This window comes from Grammomys surdaster, unplaced genomic scaffold, assembly GCF_004785775.1.
Source record: "Grammomys surdaster isolate TR1022 unplaced genomic scaffold, NIH_TR_1.0 211, whole genome shotgun sequence".
Taxonomy (NCBI): Eukaryota; Metazoa; Chordata; class Mammalia; order Rodentia; family Muridae; genus Grammomys; species Grammomys surdaster.
This window is the reverse complement of record NW_021604656.1, coordinates 8,705,549-8,728,743: the sequence shown is the minus strand read 5'-3', so window position 1 is coordinate 8,728,743 and position 23,195 is coordinate 8,705,549. Positions and strand designations below refer to the sequence as shown.

The window sequence follows — 23,195 nt, the reverse complement described above, 5'->3', positions numbered from 1 at the left end:
TGAGTCAGCTGAACCCCAGCCTGAGTCAGCTGAACCCCAGCCTGAGTTAGCCTTGTTCTTCTAAGGAGCTCGGGACTTAACCCCAACATTCACCTTGATTTTCCTTTATAAGGAGTCAAGATTTGAAGAAATTAAAACAATGACATCTGTTAGCATTCAGTTGACATGTTCCTCGGGGTCAGTTTGGCACTGTTTCAGTAGAAGTATAGTTAATGATTATCTCATTTAGCTCAAACAAATTGCTTCCTTAAAACTAGTTGGAACTAGACAGTATAGATAATATTTAACATAGTTTCACCAAAATTGTTATTATGCACTGTGTTTGTCTTTACAACAGCATGAAGCAGATCTTTGTGGTACCTCCTCCTCCTCCAGCATAGCTGTCCTGTGCCTCCCCTCAGGCACATCCCTTTGTCTAGTAGCAAGCTTCAAGTTCCTGACCAACGTGTCTCAAAACTGTTTAGGAGTCAAAGAGGTAGCTCAGGGAGGCTGGAGAGGTGACTCAGAGGTTAAGAGCACTGGCTGCTCTTGCAGAGGTCCTGAGTTCAGTTCCCAGCAACTACATGGTGGCTCACAACCATCTGAAATGGGATCTGTTGCCCTCTTCTGGCCTGCAGGCAATATATGTTGTATACACAAAATCTAAAAAAAAAAAAAAAAAATGCTGCATGACTTCTTAAGAAAGACTGTTGAGAGAGAGAAAGCAAGGGAGCTAGCTAGCTCAGTTAGCGACATGCTTGCACAAGAACCTTAGCTCTGTCCCCAGTGTACACATGAAAAGCAAAGCATTTAATCCCAGTGCTGGGGAGGCAGAGACAGGCAGATAGATCCCTGAAGCCCGATAACCAGCTAGCTTAGCCGAACTAAGGGAGTCCTAGTGAGAGATCCCTCCCCTCAATCTCCCCAAAAATGGATTGCTCTTGAAGAATGAATTCAGAGGTTAGCTCTTGCCAGATATGTGTCTACCCATCCACACACATGCCTGTGCACATACATCCACAGAAGCTTAAAGAGTGGCAATTCTGTCATCCTGACAGGACACCTGATGGCTAACCTTAAGGATTAGCAACCTTAAGAAAAAGCCCTGCTCTAGAAGCCTGGCTCCTCCCTATGCAGTATTCATAACTCTTTTCTGCAGTCAGCATCTGAGAGCAGAGGGGAGATGTGCGGTCAGAGTATGGAAGTGCTACTTGGTGCTAACTAAAGTACTCAGATGTTACTGTGTCAGAGTTCTGCCCTTCCCTATCGTTCCTTCAGTGGATTGTGTGCAAGTCCATCACATCTTCAGAAAATATTTCTTAAAACATTTTAGAACAAGACTGTTGCTTTAACTTAAAGTAGGAACAAAGTGTTCCTTTCTTCCTCTAGGTTTGTGTAAGTCAGATTATGTGTCTGCATACTCTTCACCTAGCCCTTTGAGACCAGTTGCTCAGGTAACAGCCAGCCCAAACCTGAGAGGGGAGCCCCTCCATCCTCTTCACTCCCACAGCCTTCTGGAGTGCTTGCAGCTGTGTGCTGGGCCCTCCTGGCTGCTCTCTGGTGCTTATTCCTCTGTGTCCCACATACTGTGTGGTAAGGCTTGTTGGCCCTGGTAGTAGGGGCTTGGTGGATGGCTCCTGCATACATGTGTGTCTTTCCAACTAACGTGCAAACTTGTGCCACTGCGTGCCTAATCCCAGCTCTTCTTGGATACGGTTTGAGGCTGTTTCTGTTGCTTTTATCTTCAGTTTTTGTAAACCAGTCTATTTCGTTTTTTAGGCAGTGCTTTTACATGAAGACAAAAAGAAACAAAAAACAACCATATTTTTGAGTCCCCAGTCAGGTATGTGGTTTTAAAGGGTCAGATATGTGTTGTTTTCTTCTCTGAATATTTTACCACATGCCTTTGAGATGTTTCCTTTCCTATGTGGTTCTGACAGGGATATCAGAACCTCTCAAGGGAACTTTAAAAAAAAAAAAACAACCAACCCTCTTGCCTTGTTTCTGCCTTGCATCCTTATCTGATTGTTCAATGGGTAAGTGCAGCCTGTGTAGTCTTCAAATACTCTGGGTGACTTTGCCGTGCTTGAGGAAGAATTGCTACCCTTAGCCACGGAAGCCTTTCTTGTACGTTGTTGTGACTGCCGTGGAATTGCCGTTGCCTTGCCCTCACTGTTTCCTTGTGGATGATATTATCTGCCATGCTCCAGAATAAGGAAGGAAAGTTACAACCTGAATCCTCCACTCTGCATCCAGACAACTAGTTCACTTATTTCTCTCTTCAGTAAATATCTACTGGGACTGTCTGTAACTGCAGGCCACCAGCCCCAGCACTGAACATACCTCAGTGAGCAGCAAAATTCCTACTCTACATTCCTGTCAGAAGTAGGCAATAGAGAGAAGTAAGCAACAGTAAAGGATAACCGTATGTTGACAGATGCTCTAAGCAGGAAAAGCCCAAGATGATGCTGAGGATGGCAGTATCCTTTCTGATAAAATACCATCCTGGGTCAGCCGAGTCACAGGAGATGAGGGTCAGACTGATGGGCAGTAGGTAGACCTTTAACTGTTAGCAGTTCCTGCTCTTCAGCCGGGGCCTGGCAGGGATGGTGTCGGCATGTGGGAGCAGTGAGAGACGAAGTTGGAGTAAATGAGCTTCTTGAAGCTGCAGCAGTGGTGGAGGATGGGAAGGATTTTGCTCAGTGAGAGGAGAAGCTGCTGGAGACGTAACAGGAGGAATGGTGCTGTTTGAAGCTGTAGATGACGAGGACGGAACGCTGGAGTATTTACCAAGGGAGCCGAGTAGAGGCGATGCCTCATGTGTGGGTGGAGAATGCCAGGGAGGACAACCGTGTGGTACACATCTGTATTCTGAGGACAATACCAACAAAATGTATGCATTGGGTTGTGACATGAATACACAGTGAGGTTCAGATGATACAACAGACTTTGTCTAAGAACGGGAAAAATAAAAGAAACATTTGACCAGAAATAGGAGTCAGTTTTATAGTGGTGAGCTTAAGGTAGCTGGAATTCTGGGCTAGAGAAATCAAGTGCCCAGTTGAGTTTATGAGTGTGTTAGTCAGGGTTCTCTAGAGTCACAGAATGTGTGGAATGTCTTTCTATATTGAGGGAATTTATTATGATGACTTACAGTGTATAATCCAACTCCCCAACAATGGTCAGCTGTGTAGTAGTGTCGTTGTGGCTCTAGCATTTAAAGCCCCTGTCTCAGGGAGATCTCCTAGCAAGTAAAGCACGTGGAAGAAAGAGTGCGTGTGGACCATGAATGTAAAGACAACAAAGATGCTCAAAGGAGGAGCAGAGAGAGCCCGAGTCGAGCTCAGAGTCCACGTGCAGGAAGTGTTCTGTGCGGGGCTGCGTAGAGCTGTATGGAGACACTAAGTTCAGCACTGGGCCTGGCATCAGAGCCTGGGCCTCGGCAAGAACCTTTGCTTTCATAACTACATTCAGAACTCCAAGAAAAGGAACTGAAGCCTGCTTAGCCTGGGCTGTGGAGTGAGGGGAGAGCCCCTCTTTTGCCATGTCTCAGGCCTAGAGAGGGATGCTGAAGAGAACCTGGTGGAGTACCAGGGCAAGAAGGTCTTTCGCTGGTATTTCAAATGTTCTTCTGACTCTCAAAAGAGAGAGAGAAAAACTGAGGTAAAAGAAAAGAAAGTGACTTTTTCAGCAATATCATAGGAAAGAACAAAACTGTAAGACAGTGTGAACAGTGGAGTCCTTCCCAGGACAGCCTAAGTAGCTTTGCTTAATCAGCTGGCCCTGGTCCCTCTTTACCTCTTTAAAAGGAGGCAAACGGTCGGTGGGCAGTTAAGCATGAAAAGCATGAGCAGTCAGTTAAGTTCTTGTGTCATTTATTAAAAATCAATGGGGAGATCTTTTTATGTATATGAATGTTTTCCTGTGTGTGTCTATGTGTGCTTCATGTGTGCCTGGTGCCTGTGGAGGTCAGAAGAGGTTGTTGAATCCCCTAGAACTGGAGTTACAGATGTTTGTAGGCCACTGTGTGGGTCCTAGGTACCAAACTGATCTTAACTGCAGGGCCATCTCCAACCCAGAAAAGGGAAATTTCTAATTACAATGCTTATGTAACTTTTACTACAGCAGTGTCGCAAGAGTGGGTGTGTAAGAACACGCATATAACATGTAGAACACAGATTAGCTGCAGTTTCAGGCATCCATTTCAGATTCTGGGAATGACATCCTAATGCTAGGAACAAAGTACTGACTTTTTAGTGTTGACTTTGGTAGAGCAAGAAGTCTTTGCCTGCTCCTCAGAAGGATGAGCTGTCTCTCCTGGTCTTTCTGGCCTCTTCTATCAAGGCAAGGACACTGACCATTCTGAAACAGTTGAGGAAGTCTTGGGATAAGAGTGTTTATTATTTCTACTATGACTGCAGTTCATGGGGGGAAAAATAGTGGAATTGTTAATGTGTTTGACTCAAGTTTTTTTCAACACCAAGAAGCCTTATCTTAGGTATTTGCAATTGCTTTACTTTTTTTAATGAAGAAAGAGAAACATTGAAATGATAGATTTTTTTTTGAAGCTAGGGTCTCATGTAAGCCCTGGCTGCACCATGCAATGCTTCACATATGGTGGGCAGGCACTCTACTGCCTACGTGACATTCTCAGCCCTGGTTTCATATCTCTTTACACAAAATTTAAAGTACATGGGAATTGTGGTTGGTGTGCAGAATAAAGGCATGTGACTTGAAAGAAACAGAACTCTCCAAATGTTAACTGCTCTTCGACCTGAAGGAGAACATTGTATGTGACAGAGAAGCAGGAAGAGGCTTAAGGGAACAGGAGCTGCAGGACTTCTCAGGAGGAGTGTAACTGTTCTCTCTGGAGCACAGCATTTCACAATAAGAGTGCTGCTGGATGAGGGAACGGGAGCCCTAGTACTTGTCAGGAATAGTTGCATCTGTTCTCCATGTAGCTTAAGAGTGTCCAGTAGACAGAAGTAAAAGAGGATGGTGCCCCACAGTTAAGCTGATCATGGGTGGGGAAGAGAGACGGGCTGTAGTACCACACTGACTTCCAAACGAGCCTAGCATTCTGGAAGGGTTTGAGCCACAGACACCACCAGTCAGTGGCTTCATTTTCCCTGTAGATCTGGGAGTCGAAGATAAAAGATGTACCATGTATAATTAGACTAAAAGAATGTTGTTTTAAGCAACTTCGACCTTAAGCAGATATTCCCAAAACATTTCACACAGGAAAAAGACTGATATTCCTGACGTCAGGCATATAAAGGAACATGGAGTATAAACATCTGTTGTGCAGTTTATTGCATGTGACTGGTTTCCACTTCGTGTATTGGGGACGCTGCTTGCCCTGCACACACCTCAGGCCTCTCAGCTATAAACTGTAGGCTGTTAGCTGACTGCTGAGGTTGCTAAGGAGCAGGTGTGCAAACACTTGAGCAGTTGTGTGTGTGAGTGCAGAGAAAAGATTCCTGGGTCCCCACACTGTCCCCAGGTCTGCACTGAGCAGTACTAGACTTATGAGGTTACACGCCTTTAAAGTGGAGTTTTACTGTAATTTTTCAAGTTTTAAAAAAGTGGAAGAAAAATGTATATGTTAGTTATAGACCTAGAAATGGCATGGCCAACTACATTTACTTAGTTATAAAGAAGTTATTAGTTATTCATCTCAGTAAAAAAAAAAATCCTACAACCTAAAAAGTTACTAACTTAAATTTATTATGGGGAAATTTCATTATAAATTATATTCTGCTTTCTACAAGAATAAATCCTAGAAGGGTAAGATTTGTCCTTGCCAATAGAATAACTCATAAAGTAAGTTAATGACAGCTGTCACGTATTAGCATGTGAACCATGTCTGTGCTGTAGGGAGGATTACTTTCCCTGAGCCTGTTTGTAGACCTTGTCTTTGACCCACTCTAGTTACCTTCCTTAGTGAGCACGTGTTGATGGACAGCTGTGCGCTTACCTTTGACTTTACCATCTCGGCTAACAGGTGCATTTCTCTGTTTCAGATGTTTCAGCAAAAATTTAAAATATTGTTTTAAATTATCATAAAGACCATTGGTGGGGCTGGGGAGATGGCCCAGTGGGTATAATGAAGACCAGAGTTTGGATCCTAGCATCAGTGTAAGTGTTAGGTAACATGGCAGCCTGCTAGGAATCCATCACATAGGAGGTAGAGGGAGGAAGCTCCAGAGCAAACGGCATAGCTAACTAAACCTGCCTCCACATATAAGGAGGAGACTCTGAGGAGAAGGCAGCCAGTATCAAGCTCTGACTCGATGTGTGCATGTACACAATGCACACGCACACAAAGAGTGTCCAGACACATGTAAGCGTGCACAAACATGACACTACTTCATACACACAGTCACATGGAGGGGAAACGGTTCGTTCGGTGGTGGTGTGGTGATTTTTTTTGTAGTATTGTTTTTTTTGTTTTTTTTTTTTTAATAATTAGGCTTTAAAATTCTGGTCAATGATAAAGTTAAATAAATATACATAAATATAAATGAGGCAGATAACTGCCAATCTCTTAGAGTATGTCTGATTGTTAAGATGTCAAGCCATTTGATTACAGTGAGATAAAGGGAACACTTGTGTGGAAGGGCATTCCTAAGGCTGCTGCCTGAGGGAAGGCGTGTCCGTGGTTTTGAAAATATGTACTACTGCTAGACTTTGACTTTCTTTTTAATTCTGCGGTTCATTTGGAAATGACAAGAGTGACAGTTTGAGAAGGGAGCTAGTTTCCTTCCCACCCTCAGAAGTATTGGATGGGAGCCAGGGGTGGTGGCCATGGCGTAGTATTTAATCCCAGCACTCAGGGGCAGGCAAATCTCTATCAATTCCAGGCTAGCCTGGGCTACATAATGAATTCCAAGCCATCCAAGGCCTCACAATGAGATTCTGCTCTTTTTAAAACAATGTAGCTGACATGGTACCAGTTCCTAAATCCTTTGCATTCCTTTCATTGGTTTGAATAGAGCCTTCATTATTTAATAGTAGTCTTTTGGGCTCGTATTCCTTCATGTGCTCAGACTCCAGAACAGTCAGTGCCGTAAGGGTTGGATGGCTTCACTACTAATTAAGTACAGAGAATTTTATTTTCTCCTTGTACACCCATAAGGTACTACTAGACTTCTAAAGGGTAATGGTGTGAGGTACAGTCTGTGTGGTTACCAACGAGAAGAATATCCTATGTAAAGAACTTTCAGAATGTTTTTTCCAGCCTCGGCGCCAGCCTCAGCTGCATTAAACAGCCTCAGGGCTGTGACTTGTCAGCACTGAGGAAGCAGCGCCTCGCACTGCCCACTGCTGCTAATGTCTGTGCATGTGTTCATATCTAGCTTACGTACTTGACTCAGGACAAGTGTCCTCTGTGGTGGGACACATGTCTGTGAGTAACTAAGTATTGTGTGACTTTGATCAAATACTGTTCCTTTCACTTATGTTGGATTTTGTTTTCCTTCCTAGGTAGCCTTTCCAGTAAGTATATGACTCAGGGGAGAGCCTCAGTGAAGAGGACCCAGCAAGAATCATGAGGGAAGGAGCTGCAGCACTGGAAACGCCACTCAGGTGTCCCTGTCCACTTGGGAAATTAGGTTCACATCACAGGATACAGTGACACAGATCAGGCTTCAACATAACAGTTGAGGGGTGTCATAATTTTTTAATTTTTTAATTTTAATGAAATTGTCAATGAGGAAAAGAAAAATTTTAATATAGTCTAACTATACCACCAATCCCCAGAGATTTGAAGATTTTAATAGAAAGTCAACTTAAAAATATAACTGAGGGCCAGTATTCAATGACTACAGTGTCATGGTTTTTAGTTCTTTCAAAGCACTCTGAAGATAGCGTACTGCTCACCAGAGGAGGTAGCCCTCTTTTCCCTATCTGTTGCTTTCCAAGAGGGGATTCTCTTTACTGGATCTTTTACTGGATCGTGGTATGGACACATATCAAGTACATGTGGACTGTGCTGCTGTACATAGGGTCTGCAAGCATTCTTCATGGTTCCCTGTAGAAACGATAGCATGGAATGCAAGCGTCCGTCAGCGTGGGCCTCGGTGGACGGCAGCACCACTGACAGACACATCTCTGGGGGCTTCTCTAAGTAGCGGACAGAACTGTTGTGCTCATAAAAATGAAGTCGTAAAAATCAGTAGTCCTTTTTGCTGGTTTAAAAAAGAAAAAGGGAAGGGGGAAAGGACAGAATAAAAGTGCTTTTTTACTTTTTACGATTCTCAGAAATTAGGGTGGAGAGCTTTTACACACCTCTGAAGATCAAAGAGGCTGCTGTCTCTGCCAATCACAAGTTTGATTGGCAACCTTCTGGTCTGACTGGAGGCCTCTCTAAACTGTTAATGAACTTCACAAGCCTTTCTGAAATAGTACAGAGTCAGAACTATGCCAGTTTATTTATCATTTTGAAATAAAATCGAACTTTCAACGTGTAATTTTATCCATATTATTTTCTTATTAAAAAAATCATTAGAAAAGTCAATCAAAGATCTGACCATATAAACCTCCTTAATAGGATGCCTATGCTGTTCCCCTTTGGTGTGTACTGGGTTATTGATAGCTGTGTGCTGGGTCTGGGGTACAGGAGCGGACTGGGAGCTGAGAGACAGAGCTTGCTGAGGACACTGCCACCATGAGGAGGACTCAGAAGACGCAGATGTGTTTGGACTTCTGTTCATAGTCTAGTTATGGAAGAGTCATGTCAAAATGAAGTCTTTGAGAAATTGGAAATCATGGTAAAAAAATAAAATAAAATAAAAATGGTGACCATCAAACTCATGAGTTGTGCAACCGGGGCCTCCCTGCTACGTGACTGCTCAGCTGCTGTCCTACATGCTTTCCTCTTGCCTCTGGCTGTGAAGTGACAGCACTCTGCTCTGGCTGGAACAGTGCCAGGCCTACTGAAAAGCTCTTAGTGTTGTCTACATCTCTCTGCCTCTAGAACAGAAAAGAAATACCAGATCGACCTTTATCCCTGGCGGTTATTTTCTACTTGGATGTTTTGCTGGTTGTTGGGGGAGGGGAGTGTACTTATTCCTAAAATTAAGAAACAGAATTGTCAAGTTTTATTCTATCCTTAAAAAGGTTTCCTATATTTTGATTCTTAAAAGAAATTCTGCCCGGCAGCCTGGAGTTTTTGATGGCTTACACTGATACTGTTAGACAAGTGAGGCGTGCTTGTCAGCAGATGAGAGAGCAGGCTGCCCAGGACTTGGCCAGCATGGCTCACAGCCATGGATAAGTCAAAGCTGCCTTTGCAAGGATCGCAGCGGCCGATGCCCTGTTGTGTCCTAAAAGTGGAAACTCAGAATCCACTGGTGTTTTTATAGCAGGAGTTCTGAAAAACCATCTTCACTTTTTAGCAGTCTCTTGCTCACTGTGAACTGCTTCGGCAAGCTTCCTGGTAAAAGATGTGTTTTCCGTGTACTTAAATAGAGTTGAAAACATGGTGTACCCACTCTTTGTAAAGCTATGAAGAAAGGGTCAGAACATTTTCTTTGCTCCTGGGAAGGTCTAGGCAGCAGCAATGTAGAACATCCGTCCTACTCTGTCAGTGTTCCAGCATAGCAAAGTCCCCACTTAGGACGGGAAACTGCCCCTCCTAGTCGGAAAGATCGCTCTGGGAAAGAAAGCACTGGTTCTTTCAGTCTAGACCCGAGGCCGAATCCTGCAGTGCAGTTCCATTTCCCTCCCTCAGCCTTCCTGAAACCATAAGGGGACGTTCAGGGCTCGCGAACTCCTCAGTACTCCCCACACCCACCCAATTCCAGCACCCGGCCGGCTGCTGCTCCGAGATAAAGGAGCTCCTGTCCTTACGTCATCACTAGAGCCCAGCGCACGGGCCGCGAAGGAAGCCGAGGCGCTGACGTGCGTACAGCTAATCAAATGGGAGCCGCTTGCAGGAAAGGCTGGCTGAACGTGCACGGGATCGGGAATCCAGAACTGGTTCTAACGTAGCGCCCAGGGCACTCTAAGGCTCGGATAGAGCCACCGTGCCCGTGCTTCCATCCTCGTCTGTGGCGAGGCCGGTAGCTGTGTACGTGCTGTTTTCCTGACACAAGTGTGACATTTCAATAACGGGAAACCTGTCCTAGGGGGTCCTTCCGCTTGCTCTACCGTCAGAGCAGCTTCAGGCTCACAGAACAGCAACCCCACTTCCGGGAGGCCTGTCGTTTAAGTGCGCCGTGCGGAAGGAGCCATTCCTCTTCCGGGAGCGCACTGACCGCGAAGCCCGCAAGGTCACAGGTCAGCTCCCGTGCCTCGTCAGTGGTGACGGCCAATCGACACGGCCCGTCGCTCAACCTGACTGTCCAATGGTGGAGCGGGGTGGGCGACGGGGGGGCGGGGCCTGTGGCGCCTGCGCAGCAGCTTGTGTCGTCAAAGTGCCCGCCGTGTCCATGGAGAGAAGCTGAGTCCCTACGCTCCAGCCCGAGGCTGCGGGCGCCGCGACGTGGACATGTCGGCGTCGTTGGTCCGCGCCACCGTGCGGGCCGTGAGCAAGAGGAAGCTGCAGCCCACGCGGGCAGCGCTCACGCTGGTGAGTCACCTCGGCGTCCGCGGGGAGGTGGCGGTGGCGGCGGCGGCCCGGGGAGCAGAGCAAGCCTGGACGCGGACTGGGGCTCCCGGCGGGCCGCGCGCGGAGCTTGGTGGAGCGGACGGGCTGTGGGCGCTGCCACCGGGCGGCCGGGACGGAGGACGGCAGTTTGGCGCCGAGGTCACGGCGTTCCGGGAGAAAGGTCACGCAGGGAACGCCGCGGGTCGGCATAACCTCCCTGGAGGCGTCAGCCCGGGAGGGAGGCAAACTTAGGATCCGGACAGTGTGAGACCGGGAAATCATTCGGTCCAGACGCCACCATGTAATCTGCTCCATCCAGAGCCCTAAGAGGGGCTCTTGCCAATAATTAGTTGAAACAGAACAGAAGGGAGTCGTGACTAAGTGAGTGTATCTGTTTTCATGATAGGTCATTGTTTGGCCCTTCGGTTTGCTCCAATAATCACACCGTGTCCATTGTTGCTTTTTCCTCTGGAGCTAGTTTTTGTCTCCGCAGGTATACCATGGATTCTAGGATTGTGCAAGCACAATTCCAGCTTTGTTCATCTTACTGAGAATAGAGCAGAATCCTCATACAAGTAATAAATAGTCCGTCCCAGAAAAGTCGAGGCACAGGACTGGTGGTGGCGTGGTGGTGGTGGTTGTTGTTTGATTGTTTAGGTTTTCATATTACATGTCACTTGGGAAATTACGACCCGCCCCTTTCTTCCCGGTCCCTCTCTTCAGCACACATTATCAAGACCTGCTGTTTTTCATGACAAGAAATAAGTGAGCTGCCTGGATCCCACCCTCCGTAGGCCATTCTTACCAGGAGTAACATCTCATTTGCACAGTCCTGGACCGTGTCGTGCTTTGTAATCTTCTGTTTGGTTATGTATCCGCTTGTGGTAGCAGGTCTCAGTTCACACCCTCTGCGGTGCTGCCAGGCTTAGCTGTAGGGTCTGTGGTGTTAGGCCTGGTCCTAGAATCACCTTTCCCTGGTTTTCATAGGACACGGGGAACAGCACTGCAGCCCATTGGCAGGCTTTACGGTCCGAGCTTGTTTTTCAGGTGTCTGGTAAACATTTTGAGCCCCAGCACATAGCAAATGCAAAAGCCTAATGTGTGTGAGAGAGAGATAACTAGCAAACAAGAGTGATAAGAGTTGGGCACTGCCTGACCGGTGCATCAGTCTGACAGGAGGAAGTCTGACATACTGCAGAGTGCTCTAGTCTACTAGGAGGAGTCAGCCATGGCCAGGAAAGGTGTGACATAAAACATAAGCACCAACTATCCGTTAGCTGATGTCAGTCCTGGACAGAGTTGATAGGCTGGCACATTATGCTGTATTAGTCAGGGCTCCCTAGAACTTATGGATAGTCTCTATATAGTAAGGGAATTTGTTACGATGACTTAAACAGCCTTTAGTCCAACTCCCCAACAATGATCAGCTGTGAATGGGAAGTCCAAGGATATAGCAGGTGCTTGGTCCCACAAGGCTAGTTGTTTCAGCTGGTATTCCATAGAAGTAGATTCTAACAAATGTGCAGGCAAGTAAATACAAGCAAGCAAAGAAGAATCTTCCTTCTTCCAATGTCCTTATGTAGGCCTCCAGCAGAAAGTGGTACCCAGGAGTGTACCACTATGCCTGGGTCTGGGACTTGTTTTGTCCCAGGCTGACCACCTTGAACTCAGAGATCTCCTTGCCTCAGTCTCCTGGGATTAAAGGCGTGTACTATCTGGCCTGGGCCTAAGCTTTTCATGGCCACTGTGCCTCAAGATCTCCATGCCAAGAGCCAGGTCAGAAACTTTTATCTCTCAGCCTCAAAATCTGGATCACAGGTGAGCCCTCCAGTTCTGGCTTGTAGTTCACTCCAGATACAGTCAGGTTGACAACCAGGCATAGGCATTACACTGTGGTAAGACCTGCAAACCCGGAATGGCTCCAGCTCACTTCATCCAGAAAGAATGGGCTCCTTCCCACCTCCATAGATCTGGGAGTTAATAGAATTGAATGTGTAGGAACCAGAGTAAGATGGAACTGAAGAATGGGAAAATCACCTCCTGGTTGACAGGCAGCTTTAGCTCCATCATTGTACAAGACAGAGGTGGTCAGCTTTCATGGCTAGAGACTCATACTGCACAAAGCTCAACTGATGAGTGAGCCGTGGGGCCTAGCTAGTATCCATGTTGATGTGCTGAGAAGCTAGTTCACTCTACATACACAGAAGACGCTGGAGGACTTAGCTTCCCAGCACAGCCTGATAGCGGGGCCCAGGGTGTGTATAAGGACCTGCTACTTCACTGGAGTAGGGCCAGAAGATCTTTGGAACAGCATCTAGCACGTATGTCTGGTTTAGAAACTCTTACCAGGAAAACCTGCGGAGTACAGCCAGGTTTCTAGTCCAGTGTTAGAACTGCTGCTTTGTTATGATGTGAGAGGAGAGAAAGCCTGTTGGTGAGGTATTGTGTGTTCATTGTAAAGAGTGATTTGTTTTGTTTTACAATTGTTAACTCTTTGGTCACTAATTTAGTAGCCCTTGCAAATATGTAATTAAGCCTTAACCATGGAGTTCTAAGATTATGAGCTATAACAAACACTGCCCGGGGGAGGGGCCCGTATTGGGGAGGGGCTAAACCCGCAGAGACTGAGCTGTAAAGCTCAGGGCCTGAGTTTCCTCTCTATCCCAGATAAAAAAAACAAGCTGGGGTGGGGGCGGGGTGTGCATATTTGTAATCCCAGTGCTGGAATGGACACAGGCAGGGAGGGCTCCAGTGGCCAGCCAGCTACCCTACTGGCCCAGCAGCAGGCCATGTGAAACAGTTCTGAAACTTTCGCTCCAGAACTGCATTTCCCAGCATTCTAACAACAGAAACAGCCTTGGAATAATTGTTTGGTTTGAGTGTTTAATATTTTAAATTACATTTATTTATTGTGTATGTGTGGCCATGGGTGCCTTAGTGATTGTATGATCAGAGGACAACTCTGGGTGTCACTTCTCTCCTTTCATCATGTGGACCCCAGGGATCAAACTCTGGTCCTCAAGCATGTCCACAAGTTCCTTTACCTGACAAACTACCTCACCAGCCCTTTGATAATTTTTTAAAAACATCTTCAATATGTTCTCACTTTAAGCAGCCATGTTTCTGTGGTAGTTTACACAGGAGCAGAGTAAAAGGCATTACTAGATTTTACAGGATTTCAATAATTTAAATTCTGAGCCCTTATTTTTTGGTAAATTTCTTGAGAAGGTTCAGGTTGAGCTGGTCTGGGAATGCAGACATAGTAGAAAGCTGCCAGACTTGCAGTGGTTCAGGGAAGACCTCCGCGCTGCCGCGGTGTGCACATAGACCTGGACTTACCTTCTTTCTAGTACCAAGTCCAGGTCTATACCTAGAACAGAAAGGGCAGTCCCATCGGAGCCCCATTCAACCCATTCAGTTGTTTTGACTAACCAGAACAGTCGCTTGGTTGAACAGTGGCAGCTCTTAGAGGTGTAAGGGTCAAGTGTTAAGACCAGCCTGGGATGCACAGTCTGTATCTCCAAAACAAGGCAGAAATAAAGCAGTCCCTTGGCTAGTTTAAGCTGTCCCTCCCTCTTAGTTGAGAGCTCCTTAGTAACAGCTCCTCAGGGAGGAACACAGCAAAGGTAAGATGGGTTTTGGTCACTTGACAGCAGTTTGCAGACATTCAGGTCCTTTTAATGTTACTTTTCCTTGCGTGTCTTTCCCTGTATACAAGATGTGAATATTAGCAATCCGTGTCAGTGTGGGTGGTATGCATAGCTTGCTTTTGTTCCCTGTGTTGAAATTGTTTTGTTTTGAGACAAACTAGCTGTGTATACCAGGTTGACCTCAAACTCATGATCCTCCTGCCTCAGCTTCCCAATAGCCAGAATTACAGTCAGCCACTGCCTAAATGTTTTCTGAGACTTGAGAAAAAAAGAAAACACTAAAGTAGGCAACTTAGAAAACTTTATGGGGATGAAACTCACGCCCAGTTAATGAGAAAGCCCCTGTGTTCATCAGACAGTATGTGGGTTTCATTTTCTCCTCTGACCCGTGCGTTCTACTCAGGCTCACAGCAGCATCAGCTCCGACATCATGGTTCCCTCACCCGTGCCGTCTAAGCTTTTTGTTTTTGACTGTGTTGTTTTCTGTCTGTGAGTGTCTTACTTGTGTGTATGTATATAGACCACAGTGCCTGGCGCCCCACACCTCCAGGGGCTAGAAGAGGCCATTGGATTCTCTGAAGTTACAGATGGTGGTGGGCCACTATTTGCATGGGTGCTGGGAAGCAAACCCAGGTCCTCTGCAAGAGCAGCCTGTGCTTTAAGCTGCACAGCCTCTGCAGCCGCCCTTGTAAGACTGTTGTTCAAAGTCATGTCCTGTTGACAGAGAATGGATGTATTTCCTCAGCTCTTTCGTAGGAAAGATGCTCATGAAAATGTACAACAGGAAGACAGGAAAGGAAGTGCTTATTGGGAACCACTTGGAAAGACAGTAAATAAATAAGCACATTTTAAAATGTTCTAGTTTTCCTTGACAAACCTTTTATTTTCACTAAAATTATTTTTTTAATTAAGTTTAGATAATTTTAAGATCTATTACAATATGCATACTTAATCCCTTCCCAAATAAGTTCACCTTTAAAAGTTACTTCTTTTCTGAGGCCGTATTGTAGAGCAACCATTCAACTGTGAAATGAAACATCGCTCTACTCTGGGGGCATGTGACGTCACCAGCTAGCAGTACCCTGGCTGGTGTCTACTCTGGGGGCATGTGATGTCACCAGCTAGCAGTACCCTGGCTGGTGTTCGTGGGCCTCTGTACCCTTGGCGTTTCCCGAGAAGAGCAGCCTGCAGTTAAGTGACACAGCTGGAACACAATCAAGGTCTCTCCTTCCTTCTACTCTGCTGGAGTGTGCGGCACTTTATCTCACAGGATGCTCAATCCCAGGGTCGCTCACCTGTCATTTCTCTAATTGCTTTGTCTACTTGGCTTTATCTCTATTGATGTAGCCTCTTTTTTTTATGAGAAGAATATGGCAAGATGTAATAAAATCACCCACAATTAGTTTGATTTGTGATAATTAAAAGCTGCCGAATAACCAAAGAAAAGTTGAGAGTTTTATCATAACTTGGTCTGTATGAGCATCTCAAGCCAGGCACCTGTGTGTTTTCTTCTGCGGTTGGCTGTGCATGCGCGTCTCTGTCTGGCACTGTGCTGGTTACAGAGCATGCAGTAGATGCACAAATGTGATCTTCTCAGGTAGACAGCACAGGAGGAGTGTGGTTTTGTTGTGACTCTCTTTGCTGGACTAAATCCACAGTTCCTCTGACAAGATGTGAGCTTACTACAGGCTGCTGTAGTGGAAGGCCTGGCCAGAAGATGAGTTGATAAACTGTTTCTTTTTTTCAGACTCCTTCTGCTGTGAACAAGATAAAACAACTTCTTAAAGACAAGCCTGAGCATGTAAGTAACTCTTGAAAGGTTAGCAGAGCTGAAGTTCTGTTCTGGGGACAAATGGATTGACTTTGTTGCAGTTATATATGTTGTCACTGACTGCGGTGTTTGGTTTTGTTAGTTTCTACCTTGGCAAGGATTCAACCCCGTCCTAGCTCCTACCAGGCACGTGCTCCACAGGGAACTGCACCCAGACTCTGGACTCTTACACAGGGAGTGAGCATGTCCGTAGACAGCTAGACTCTACAGCTCAGCCGAAGCTTGTCTGCGTGCTCACTGTGGCTGGCCACTCCCTGCCTGCCACCTGTGTGCCTTGGGGTGGCTAAGGATGTTCTGGAGTGTCCCTGGCCTCTGCCTGCTGCATGATAGTAGCACCTTCTTTCTTCCTAAGTTGTAGGGACCAGAATCCTGCCCAGGGAGCCACTGGCCTGCTCGGCACTTGTTTTTGTGTGGGTTTTCTTGCTTCTGCAGACAACAGTGTGCAGTAGTACATGCTGTGGTTACACTTTGGTTTTACTCTGATAATTCAGCCTGGAGGTCTTCCAGGTCATTATCTAACGGTCTCACTCTGTCTTAGTTAAGGTTTTACTACTGTGAACAGACACCGTGACCAAGGCAACTCTTATAAGGATAACATTTAATTGGGGCTGGCTTACAGGTTCAGAGGTTCAGTCCATTATCATAAAGGCAGGAGCATGGCAGCATCCAGGCAGGTATGGTGTAGGAGTAGCTGAGAGTTCACCTTCATCTGAAGGCTGCTAGTGGAAGACTGACTGCCAGACAGCTAGGGTGAGGTTCTTAAAGCACATGCCACAGTGACACTTCAGCAGGCCACACCTCCTAATTGTGCTACTCCCTGGGCCAAGCATAAACAAACCTTCACACCCTCCTTCACAGCTGCACATAATCCTGAGAAGGTTTGATTTGTTCAACTAACCTTCTGTATGAAAGGTATCTAGGTTTTTGTGTCTGCCATAGACATCAGTTACCGGCTGGTGGTGAAGATAGCCAGACCCAGTGTTCTAGACCTGGACTCATAACTTACTACGTCCACAGAGGATCCGTCCCCACAAGCAGGATAGTTGAATTGGGTCTGTGAATCGCTTTGATCTGGATGCTCTTGAACAGCCTGACTGCTGCTCACAGCTTCATCCTGAAAGCTATTAAATGCTGACAGATGTCAGCTCTCAGACTCTGTTTGGACTTTGTAGTGCATAAGTTGACCAAGGACACCCCCCAATCCCATGAAATTAGCTGTGTAGGTTTGCAAAGGTATATTTTTGTTCTTGATAGTGTAAAAATGTGTAATTTATAGCATTGACAACTCCTTTTCCAAAACTCTCATTACCTAAACTTGCCTGGATTGGAATTCTATGCCTTTGAACTCACGGGAGATCAACCTGGCTCTAGTCCCAAGTGCTGGGGCCACAGGTGTGAGCTGCCAAGCCTGGCTTAAAAACCGTTATTTGCAAGTACTGAGGAGAAACTCTGTTTGCTTTTGCTTTGTGTGTTTCTGGGAGTGAGCATAGGACCTCAGACACGCAAGGCCAGCACGCTGCTGTATGGGCGAGAGAAATGGCTCAGCAGTTAAGAGCACTGACTGCTCTTCCAGAGGGTCCTGAGTTCAGTTCCCAGAAACCACATGGTGGCTCACAACCATCTGTAATTGGATCTGATGCCCTCTTCTGGTGTGTCTGAAGTGTACTCATATAAAAATAAATAATTCCCTTTAAAAAAGAAAACAAAAGAGGCCAAGCAAGCCATGAGGAGCAAATCAAGCCAGTAAACAGCATTTCCATGGCTTCTCCTTCAGCTCCCCCTTCACCACCACCACACACACACACACACACACACACTTTAAACTACTGTGGTCTTTGACTTCCTGGTATTTTGGAATGTTCTACTGAACTGCTCTAGAAAGGAGGCTCCTAGAAAGGCAGGGTGGTTGCCAGGTAACAGGATGAGCCTCGGTGCTCACTAACCACAGAATCTCCAGAGAATACCTCACCAAAAAAAGTGGAGCAGAATCTCGTAAAGGAAGCCCAGGTTTTAAAAACAAAATCTCTGCCATCAAAAGAAAAGAGGATGGGCGTGGCAGTGTGCACCTTTAACTCTAGCTCTCCTGAGCAGAGGCAGCTGGATCTGCATAGAGAGACCCTGTCTCAAAGAAAAGAAAGCCAGCTGCGGGGGCACACAAGCCTTGGAGAGGTAGAAGTGAGCAGGTCATGAACTCTGGGCCAGGCCAGGCTTGGCTGTGTAGCAAGTTGATACCACTTTTCAGACCCTCTATTCAAAGAAAGAAAAAAAACGGTGAAAGAAAGACAAGCCAGGTATGGTAGTGCACAGCCATGGGTCCAGCGCTTTGATGGATGAGCCAGGTAGGTCATGAGTTTGAGACCAGCCTGAACTATAAGACAAGCAGCTAGTGTTGGCTGTGCTCCATTACTCCAGATTATAGTCAGGAAGCAAACACTGTGAAACTGGTACCTCATGTCCATAAAATAGAGAGAGGAAAACGTTTACCATGCTGCAATAAAAACAGTCCAGATGCAAATGCAAGCAGGACTGTAAGAAACAGGAAAGCTGCTTTCCAGGACAGCTGTGGCTGTGTGCTTCTTCTGTGTGCTGTCTGTGTTATTGTCAAACTTGTGTCCTGATGCATTTGTTCTTACAGGGGCATTGTGTGACCAGAAATCTGTTACGTACCACTGAGTGTAAGAGAATGGGAATAAATATCAAAGGTTGTTTTCCTTTAAATTTGATTTTGTTATGTGTGCAGGTATTTGTATTTGTGCGTGTGTGTGTGTGTATTCTGGAGTTCTTCCTTGAGTTCTTGAGCTGGCCCTGTCAGCCCTTTTCTGAGCTAATGCAGCCCTTGTTGCTTTTCTTGAGACTTTGTCTTGCTCTTTGGCCTCTGGCCTGCCAAAGTCCTCAGCCTTCCAAGCAAATGTTGGGGTTCAAGGTGTGAGTCACCACACTTGACTGTAGCCAAGATTTTCATTAGTCTTTTAACCTGTACTGTTAACACTCAGTTTGTATTCTCAATTCTTTTCAGGTGGGTCTGAAAGTTGGCGTGCGAACCAGAGGCTGTAACGGCCTCTCTTACAGCCTGGAGTATACAAAGACAAAAGGAGATTCTGATGAAGAAGTTATTCAAGACGGTGAGCTCTCTTGCCTTTGTGAGACAGGTTCCTTTGTAGCCTAGGCTAGTCCTGAACTCCTTGTGTGGCCAGGTGTAAGAATTACCTTAATTCCGGCTCTACCCCCCCAGTGATGAGATGGAGGTATGTACTCCATGCTCAGCTCTGGGAAATAGTGGAGTTGTTTCTCTAATGTTTTCTGGGCACATTGTTGTGACTAAAACATCTTTTCTTGTACAAAACAGATGTAAAGACCGCTGTCTTTTAGGAATCGTGAGAGTGGTGCTCGTTGCGTGCCCAGTCTTGGCAGCAGGCTTTCTTTGGCGTATTATCTATGTGCAGCCACTGAAATGAGAGAGGGGGCCTTTTCCCAGGGTCCGTCGAGCCTGGTGCAAGGAGAGGTTGAGAGAAACGTCTGTGGAGAAGCTGGGTCTGTCTTCTCACAGCTTCTGGGTAGAATTACAGTGGCCATCAGGCTCAGCCTCCCAAGCCTTTAAAGGTCATATTAGTTTGTAGAGTCAAGACAACTTTTGGGAGATGGTTCTCTCCCTTTGCTGTGGGCTCTGGCTGTCAACTCAGCCGAGTGTTCAGGGCAGGCTCCTTTTCCCGAGCCACAGAGAGTAAAGTGAACCAGCCAGCCATTTCTGTTGAAAAATTGTGTGTGTGTTGTGCAGTGTGTGTGTGTGTGTGTGTGTTAGTGCAGATTGCTGGTCCGTCCCTGGAGCTGGAATGGCAGGTGGTTCGGAGCTACCTGAGATGGGAGCTGGGACCCGAGCTGGGTCCTGGGTCCTCAGCAAGAGCAGCACCTGCTCTGGCACATCAGTGACTACATGTGACACCAGCCCCTGTCATCCTGCAAAACCTCCTGAAGAGTGAGGCGCGGTGTGTTGGGTTTAGTGCTGCTACTGTTGGTGATGGAGATCGTAAGTTTGGGCTTCAAGATAGATAGGGTCAGGCCAGCCTGGGTTAGCAAGGCACAGGAAAGAACACTACAGCCCTGGAGAAAGGGAGAGCTGGGGGCTTTGTGGTCTGGTCTGGGCATCTGAGCCATGCTGACAGTAGCTTGCAACTCTTTTTGTGTTAGACAGGCAGGAATTATATTGCTAACTCTACTTCCATTAGACTTAACTGAAATTAATTAATAAAGACCTTTTGTAAGTTAGAAAAAATTGGAGCTGGTGCTTGTGTCTCTTCCGTAGGACCTGGGTTCAGTTCCCAGCACTCACATGGTAGCTCACAAGTATCTCTAACGTTTGTTCCAGTGCACGCACACCTACAGGCAAACATTCATCCACATGAAAATCTAAGAATGACATCAGTTCAAACATAAGCCTCATTGCCTCTGTAGAGGAAGACACCCGTAGTGTGTGTGTTCACGTGTAAGGTGTGTAAGGCGTTAGCAGATTGGAGCTCTTGGTCCTGCAGATATTCTCTGAAGTCTGTGGCTCATTGTTTGGTCTTGGTTTATGTTGTGTGGTTAGAAACACTCCATGAAACAACTGTACTGTGGGTGTTTTTAGCTGATGGTATCAGGCTCAGATCTCTCATAAATGCCATCATTTAAAGCTCAGAATTACACATTTTCCTACAGCAAATTGAAAAAAAAGTGAGTAAACTACAGTGAAAAGCAAATCATAGATTTACAGAAGTACCCTGGAATTTCCACATCTCAGGGTCTTCCCTGTTGTGTATAGAATTGGTTGGATGTAGACTGGGCTAGCAGGAAGTTGTGTACTTCCCCCTGAAAGGAAGTCCTGGGATCAGCTGTAGCGTGGCTGACAGTGCCCACTGGAGACTCTGGGCTTTGATCTGCACGTTCTGCACACTTCGGGCTCTGTGACACGTGTTTCCTTTCCCCCAAGGAGTCCGAGTGTTCATCGAGAAGAAAGCACAGCTCACCCTGTTAGGAACAGAGATGGACTATGTGGAAGATAAACTGTCCAGCGAATTTGTGTTCAACAACCCCAACATCAAGGGAACCTGTGGCTGCGGCGAAAGCTTTAATGTTTGAAACTCAGGACTGCAAGCTCCAGAAGGGCTGGGTCTACCTTGAAGCTCACTGAAGAAATCATGTGATGTCACGTGCTCAGAAGTATCGTGTGTGGCTGCCTCATGGGTGAAAATAAAGCGACGCATTTGGGAATCAAGCTGACGTGCTAAGAGTTCTGAAAACATGGTACCTGCACTCTCTGTAAGACACAAACAGAAAACATGGTACCTGCACTCTGTAAGACACAAACTGAGAAGCCGTTGCTTTCCTGAGTCCTTCTGTTCTGTACAGAAAACTCCTCCCCCGCCCTTACACTGTCACCTGCTTTGTGCTAGAACCAGCTTCTTGGCCATTGCTTTGCTGGGAATTGAGGAATGGGATAACAGGCGTGCACCTAGATCACAAAACGGCTTGAAACTGTCTCCTGGCCCTTTCTCAATCTTTGCCAGTCCCCAATCTCAGGCAGGACGACTGTGGTTAACAGTGTAGTGGGACCTCGTTTCCCTCACCTTTGGCTTGGCCCATTACATTTTACCAAAAATGTGATTATCACATGCCTCCTTTGCCAACCCTGCAGCAGTCCCGAGTTCTGAGTTCCACTATCAGAAGGAGGGAACCACCAGGCCTGGTTTCAGTCTGTCCTCTCGGGCGAGCTTCATGATGGTTTGCTTAGACCTTTCAGTTAGAAGTGCTTATGGTAAGCAGCCTGCTAGCTCACTCCCCGCCATTACTGAGAGCAGCCTGCTAGCTCACTCCCTGTCATTACTGAGAGCAGCCTGCTAGCTCACTGAGAGCAGTTCTCAGACCTTCTGCCCAGCTCTCCCTTCCTCGGACAGCAGTGCTGTCTTGAGACATGTGGAGACGATGGGCCAGCGCACTCACCAGAGTTTAATTTATAGACTGCCATAGTTTTCTTTTGAAGGGAAGTCTTGTGTTTGTTTAGAACTTTGAAACAATCTTACAGAGAAGTTCTGCATCAGTGGGATTACTCAGCACAGGACCTGTGGAACAGAACATGCAAATTCTTACAGTTGCCAGTATCCATATGCTTCTGGTTCCTAAACGAAATTGCTAATCCTTTTTTTAATGTTTTTATCACCAGTTTTTGAGCCATGGTTTTGCTATATACTACAGACCAGCCTTGAACCCACAATCCTCCTGCTATGACGTCCTGAGGCATGTGCTACTACACCCGGATCCCAAGTTTGTCTTTACGTGGTCTTGGTTGATTTGGGGTTGGACATCTTAAGTAACCTGTGAATTCTTTTGTGGAAGGCTGAGTCTCATGTAGCTGAGTTCAATATTTGTGCTGTTTGCTAAAGTACCTACCACCAAAATGTACCAACTCGTAGTTTTATGTGAATGTTGATGAGTTTGTATCATAAATAGAATTGTTGATACATCCTTAATTTGTGCAATATTGTATGAAGAGATTGAGTTATCAATTAAAAACACGCCTCTTTATGATCCTAACAGTGCCTTTTCTTGTGGGGAAGATGGTTTGAATAATTAGCTGCTAAAGCCATGGAAAATTCCCCAGTTTTTTGCTGCCGTCTCCTGAAAGCACATTGGAGATGGTGCTGTCTTGCTTTGCTGCCTGTTTGTGGTAACCAATATATACCACATGTGCATCCCTCCAGCCGACACTGTGGTACCCACCACACCATCCTTTAGCCAACACTGCTACCACACAGACACACACCATTCCTCCGTCCTGCACAGATGCTTCCAGACACCCACAGGAGAGAACAGCACCCCCACTCTGGATACCTTTCCCTTTGTTGTCCAAGCTTCAGCTTCTCTTCCTTCTAGAAGGGTCTTAGCAGTTCAGATTCAGTGAGGCTGCCCTGACCTCATGCTAGAGCTGACCAATGAGTCAGGCTACACTAAAGGGTATGGTACTGTTGTGCGTTATGTGTCAAGTACATGCCAGAAGAGCTGTAAGCTATAGGTCTGCATCCTTTTCATACGTAAGAATCTAAAGCATGACATGAGTAAAATATTTTATCTAATTATATGTGACCAGGTCAGCGTTAACCTCTGTACTATCAGG

The 23,195-nt window shown here is 46.2% G+C and overlaps 2 protein-coding genes across 8 annotated transcripts in view; both read left to right on the top strand.

Moving 5' to 3' along the window:
• Tut7 (terminal uridylyl transferase 7) overlaps positions 1-8,793 on the top strand; it is a 52,177-nt gene extending 43,384 nt beyond the window's left edge. For 3 of the 7 annotated variants that reach the window (XM_028772188.1, XM_028772187.1, XM_028772186.1), the window contains exon 27: positions 1,369-1,657. In XM_028772188.1, the coding sequence (XP_028628021.1) occupies positions 1,369-1,595 (227 nt within the window). In that variant the 3' untranslated portion in view covers positions 1,596-1,657. Of the gene's footprint in view, positions 1-1,368; positions 1,658-1,758; positions 1,823-7,464 lie in introns of those variants that run through there. The other 4 variants (XM_028772190.1, XM_028772189.1, XM_028772192.1 and 1 more) reach the window with 4 other exon arrangements.
• Positions 8,794-10,444: 1,651 nt separating this feature from the next.
• Positions 10,445-22,615, top strand: Isca1 (iron-sulfur cluster assembly 1). Its single transcript, XM_028772065.1, has 4 exons — positions 10,445-10,552; positions 15,968-16,021; positions 19,068-19,173; positions 21,015-22,615. The coding sequence occupies exons 1-4, from the start codon at positions 10,472-10,474 to the stop codon at positions 21,161-21,163; spliced, it is 390 nt and encodes a 129-aa protein (XP_028627898.1). The 5' UTR covers positions 10,445-10,471; the 3' UTR covers positions 21,164-22,615.
• The last annotated feature ends 580 nt before the right edge of the window (positions 22,616-23,195 follow it).

What these genes read in the sequence shown, in the direction of transcription:
- Isca1 (XM_028772065.1), top strand. Translation starts at nt 10,472, where the DNA reads ATGTCGGCGTCGTTGGTCCGCGCCACCGTGCGGGCCGTGAGCAAGAGG. An exon ending in CGCGGGCAGCGCTCACGCTG is followed by an intron (nt 10,553 to 15,967) that starts GTGAGTCACCTC and finishes TCTTTTTTTCAG; the next exon opens with ACTCCTTCTGCTGTGAACAA. An exon ending in TGAAGAAGTTATTCAAGACG is followed by an intron (nt 19,174 to 21,014) that starts GTGAGCTCTCTT and finishes CTTTCCCCCAAG; the next exon opens with GAGTCCGAGTGTTCATCGAG.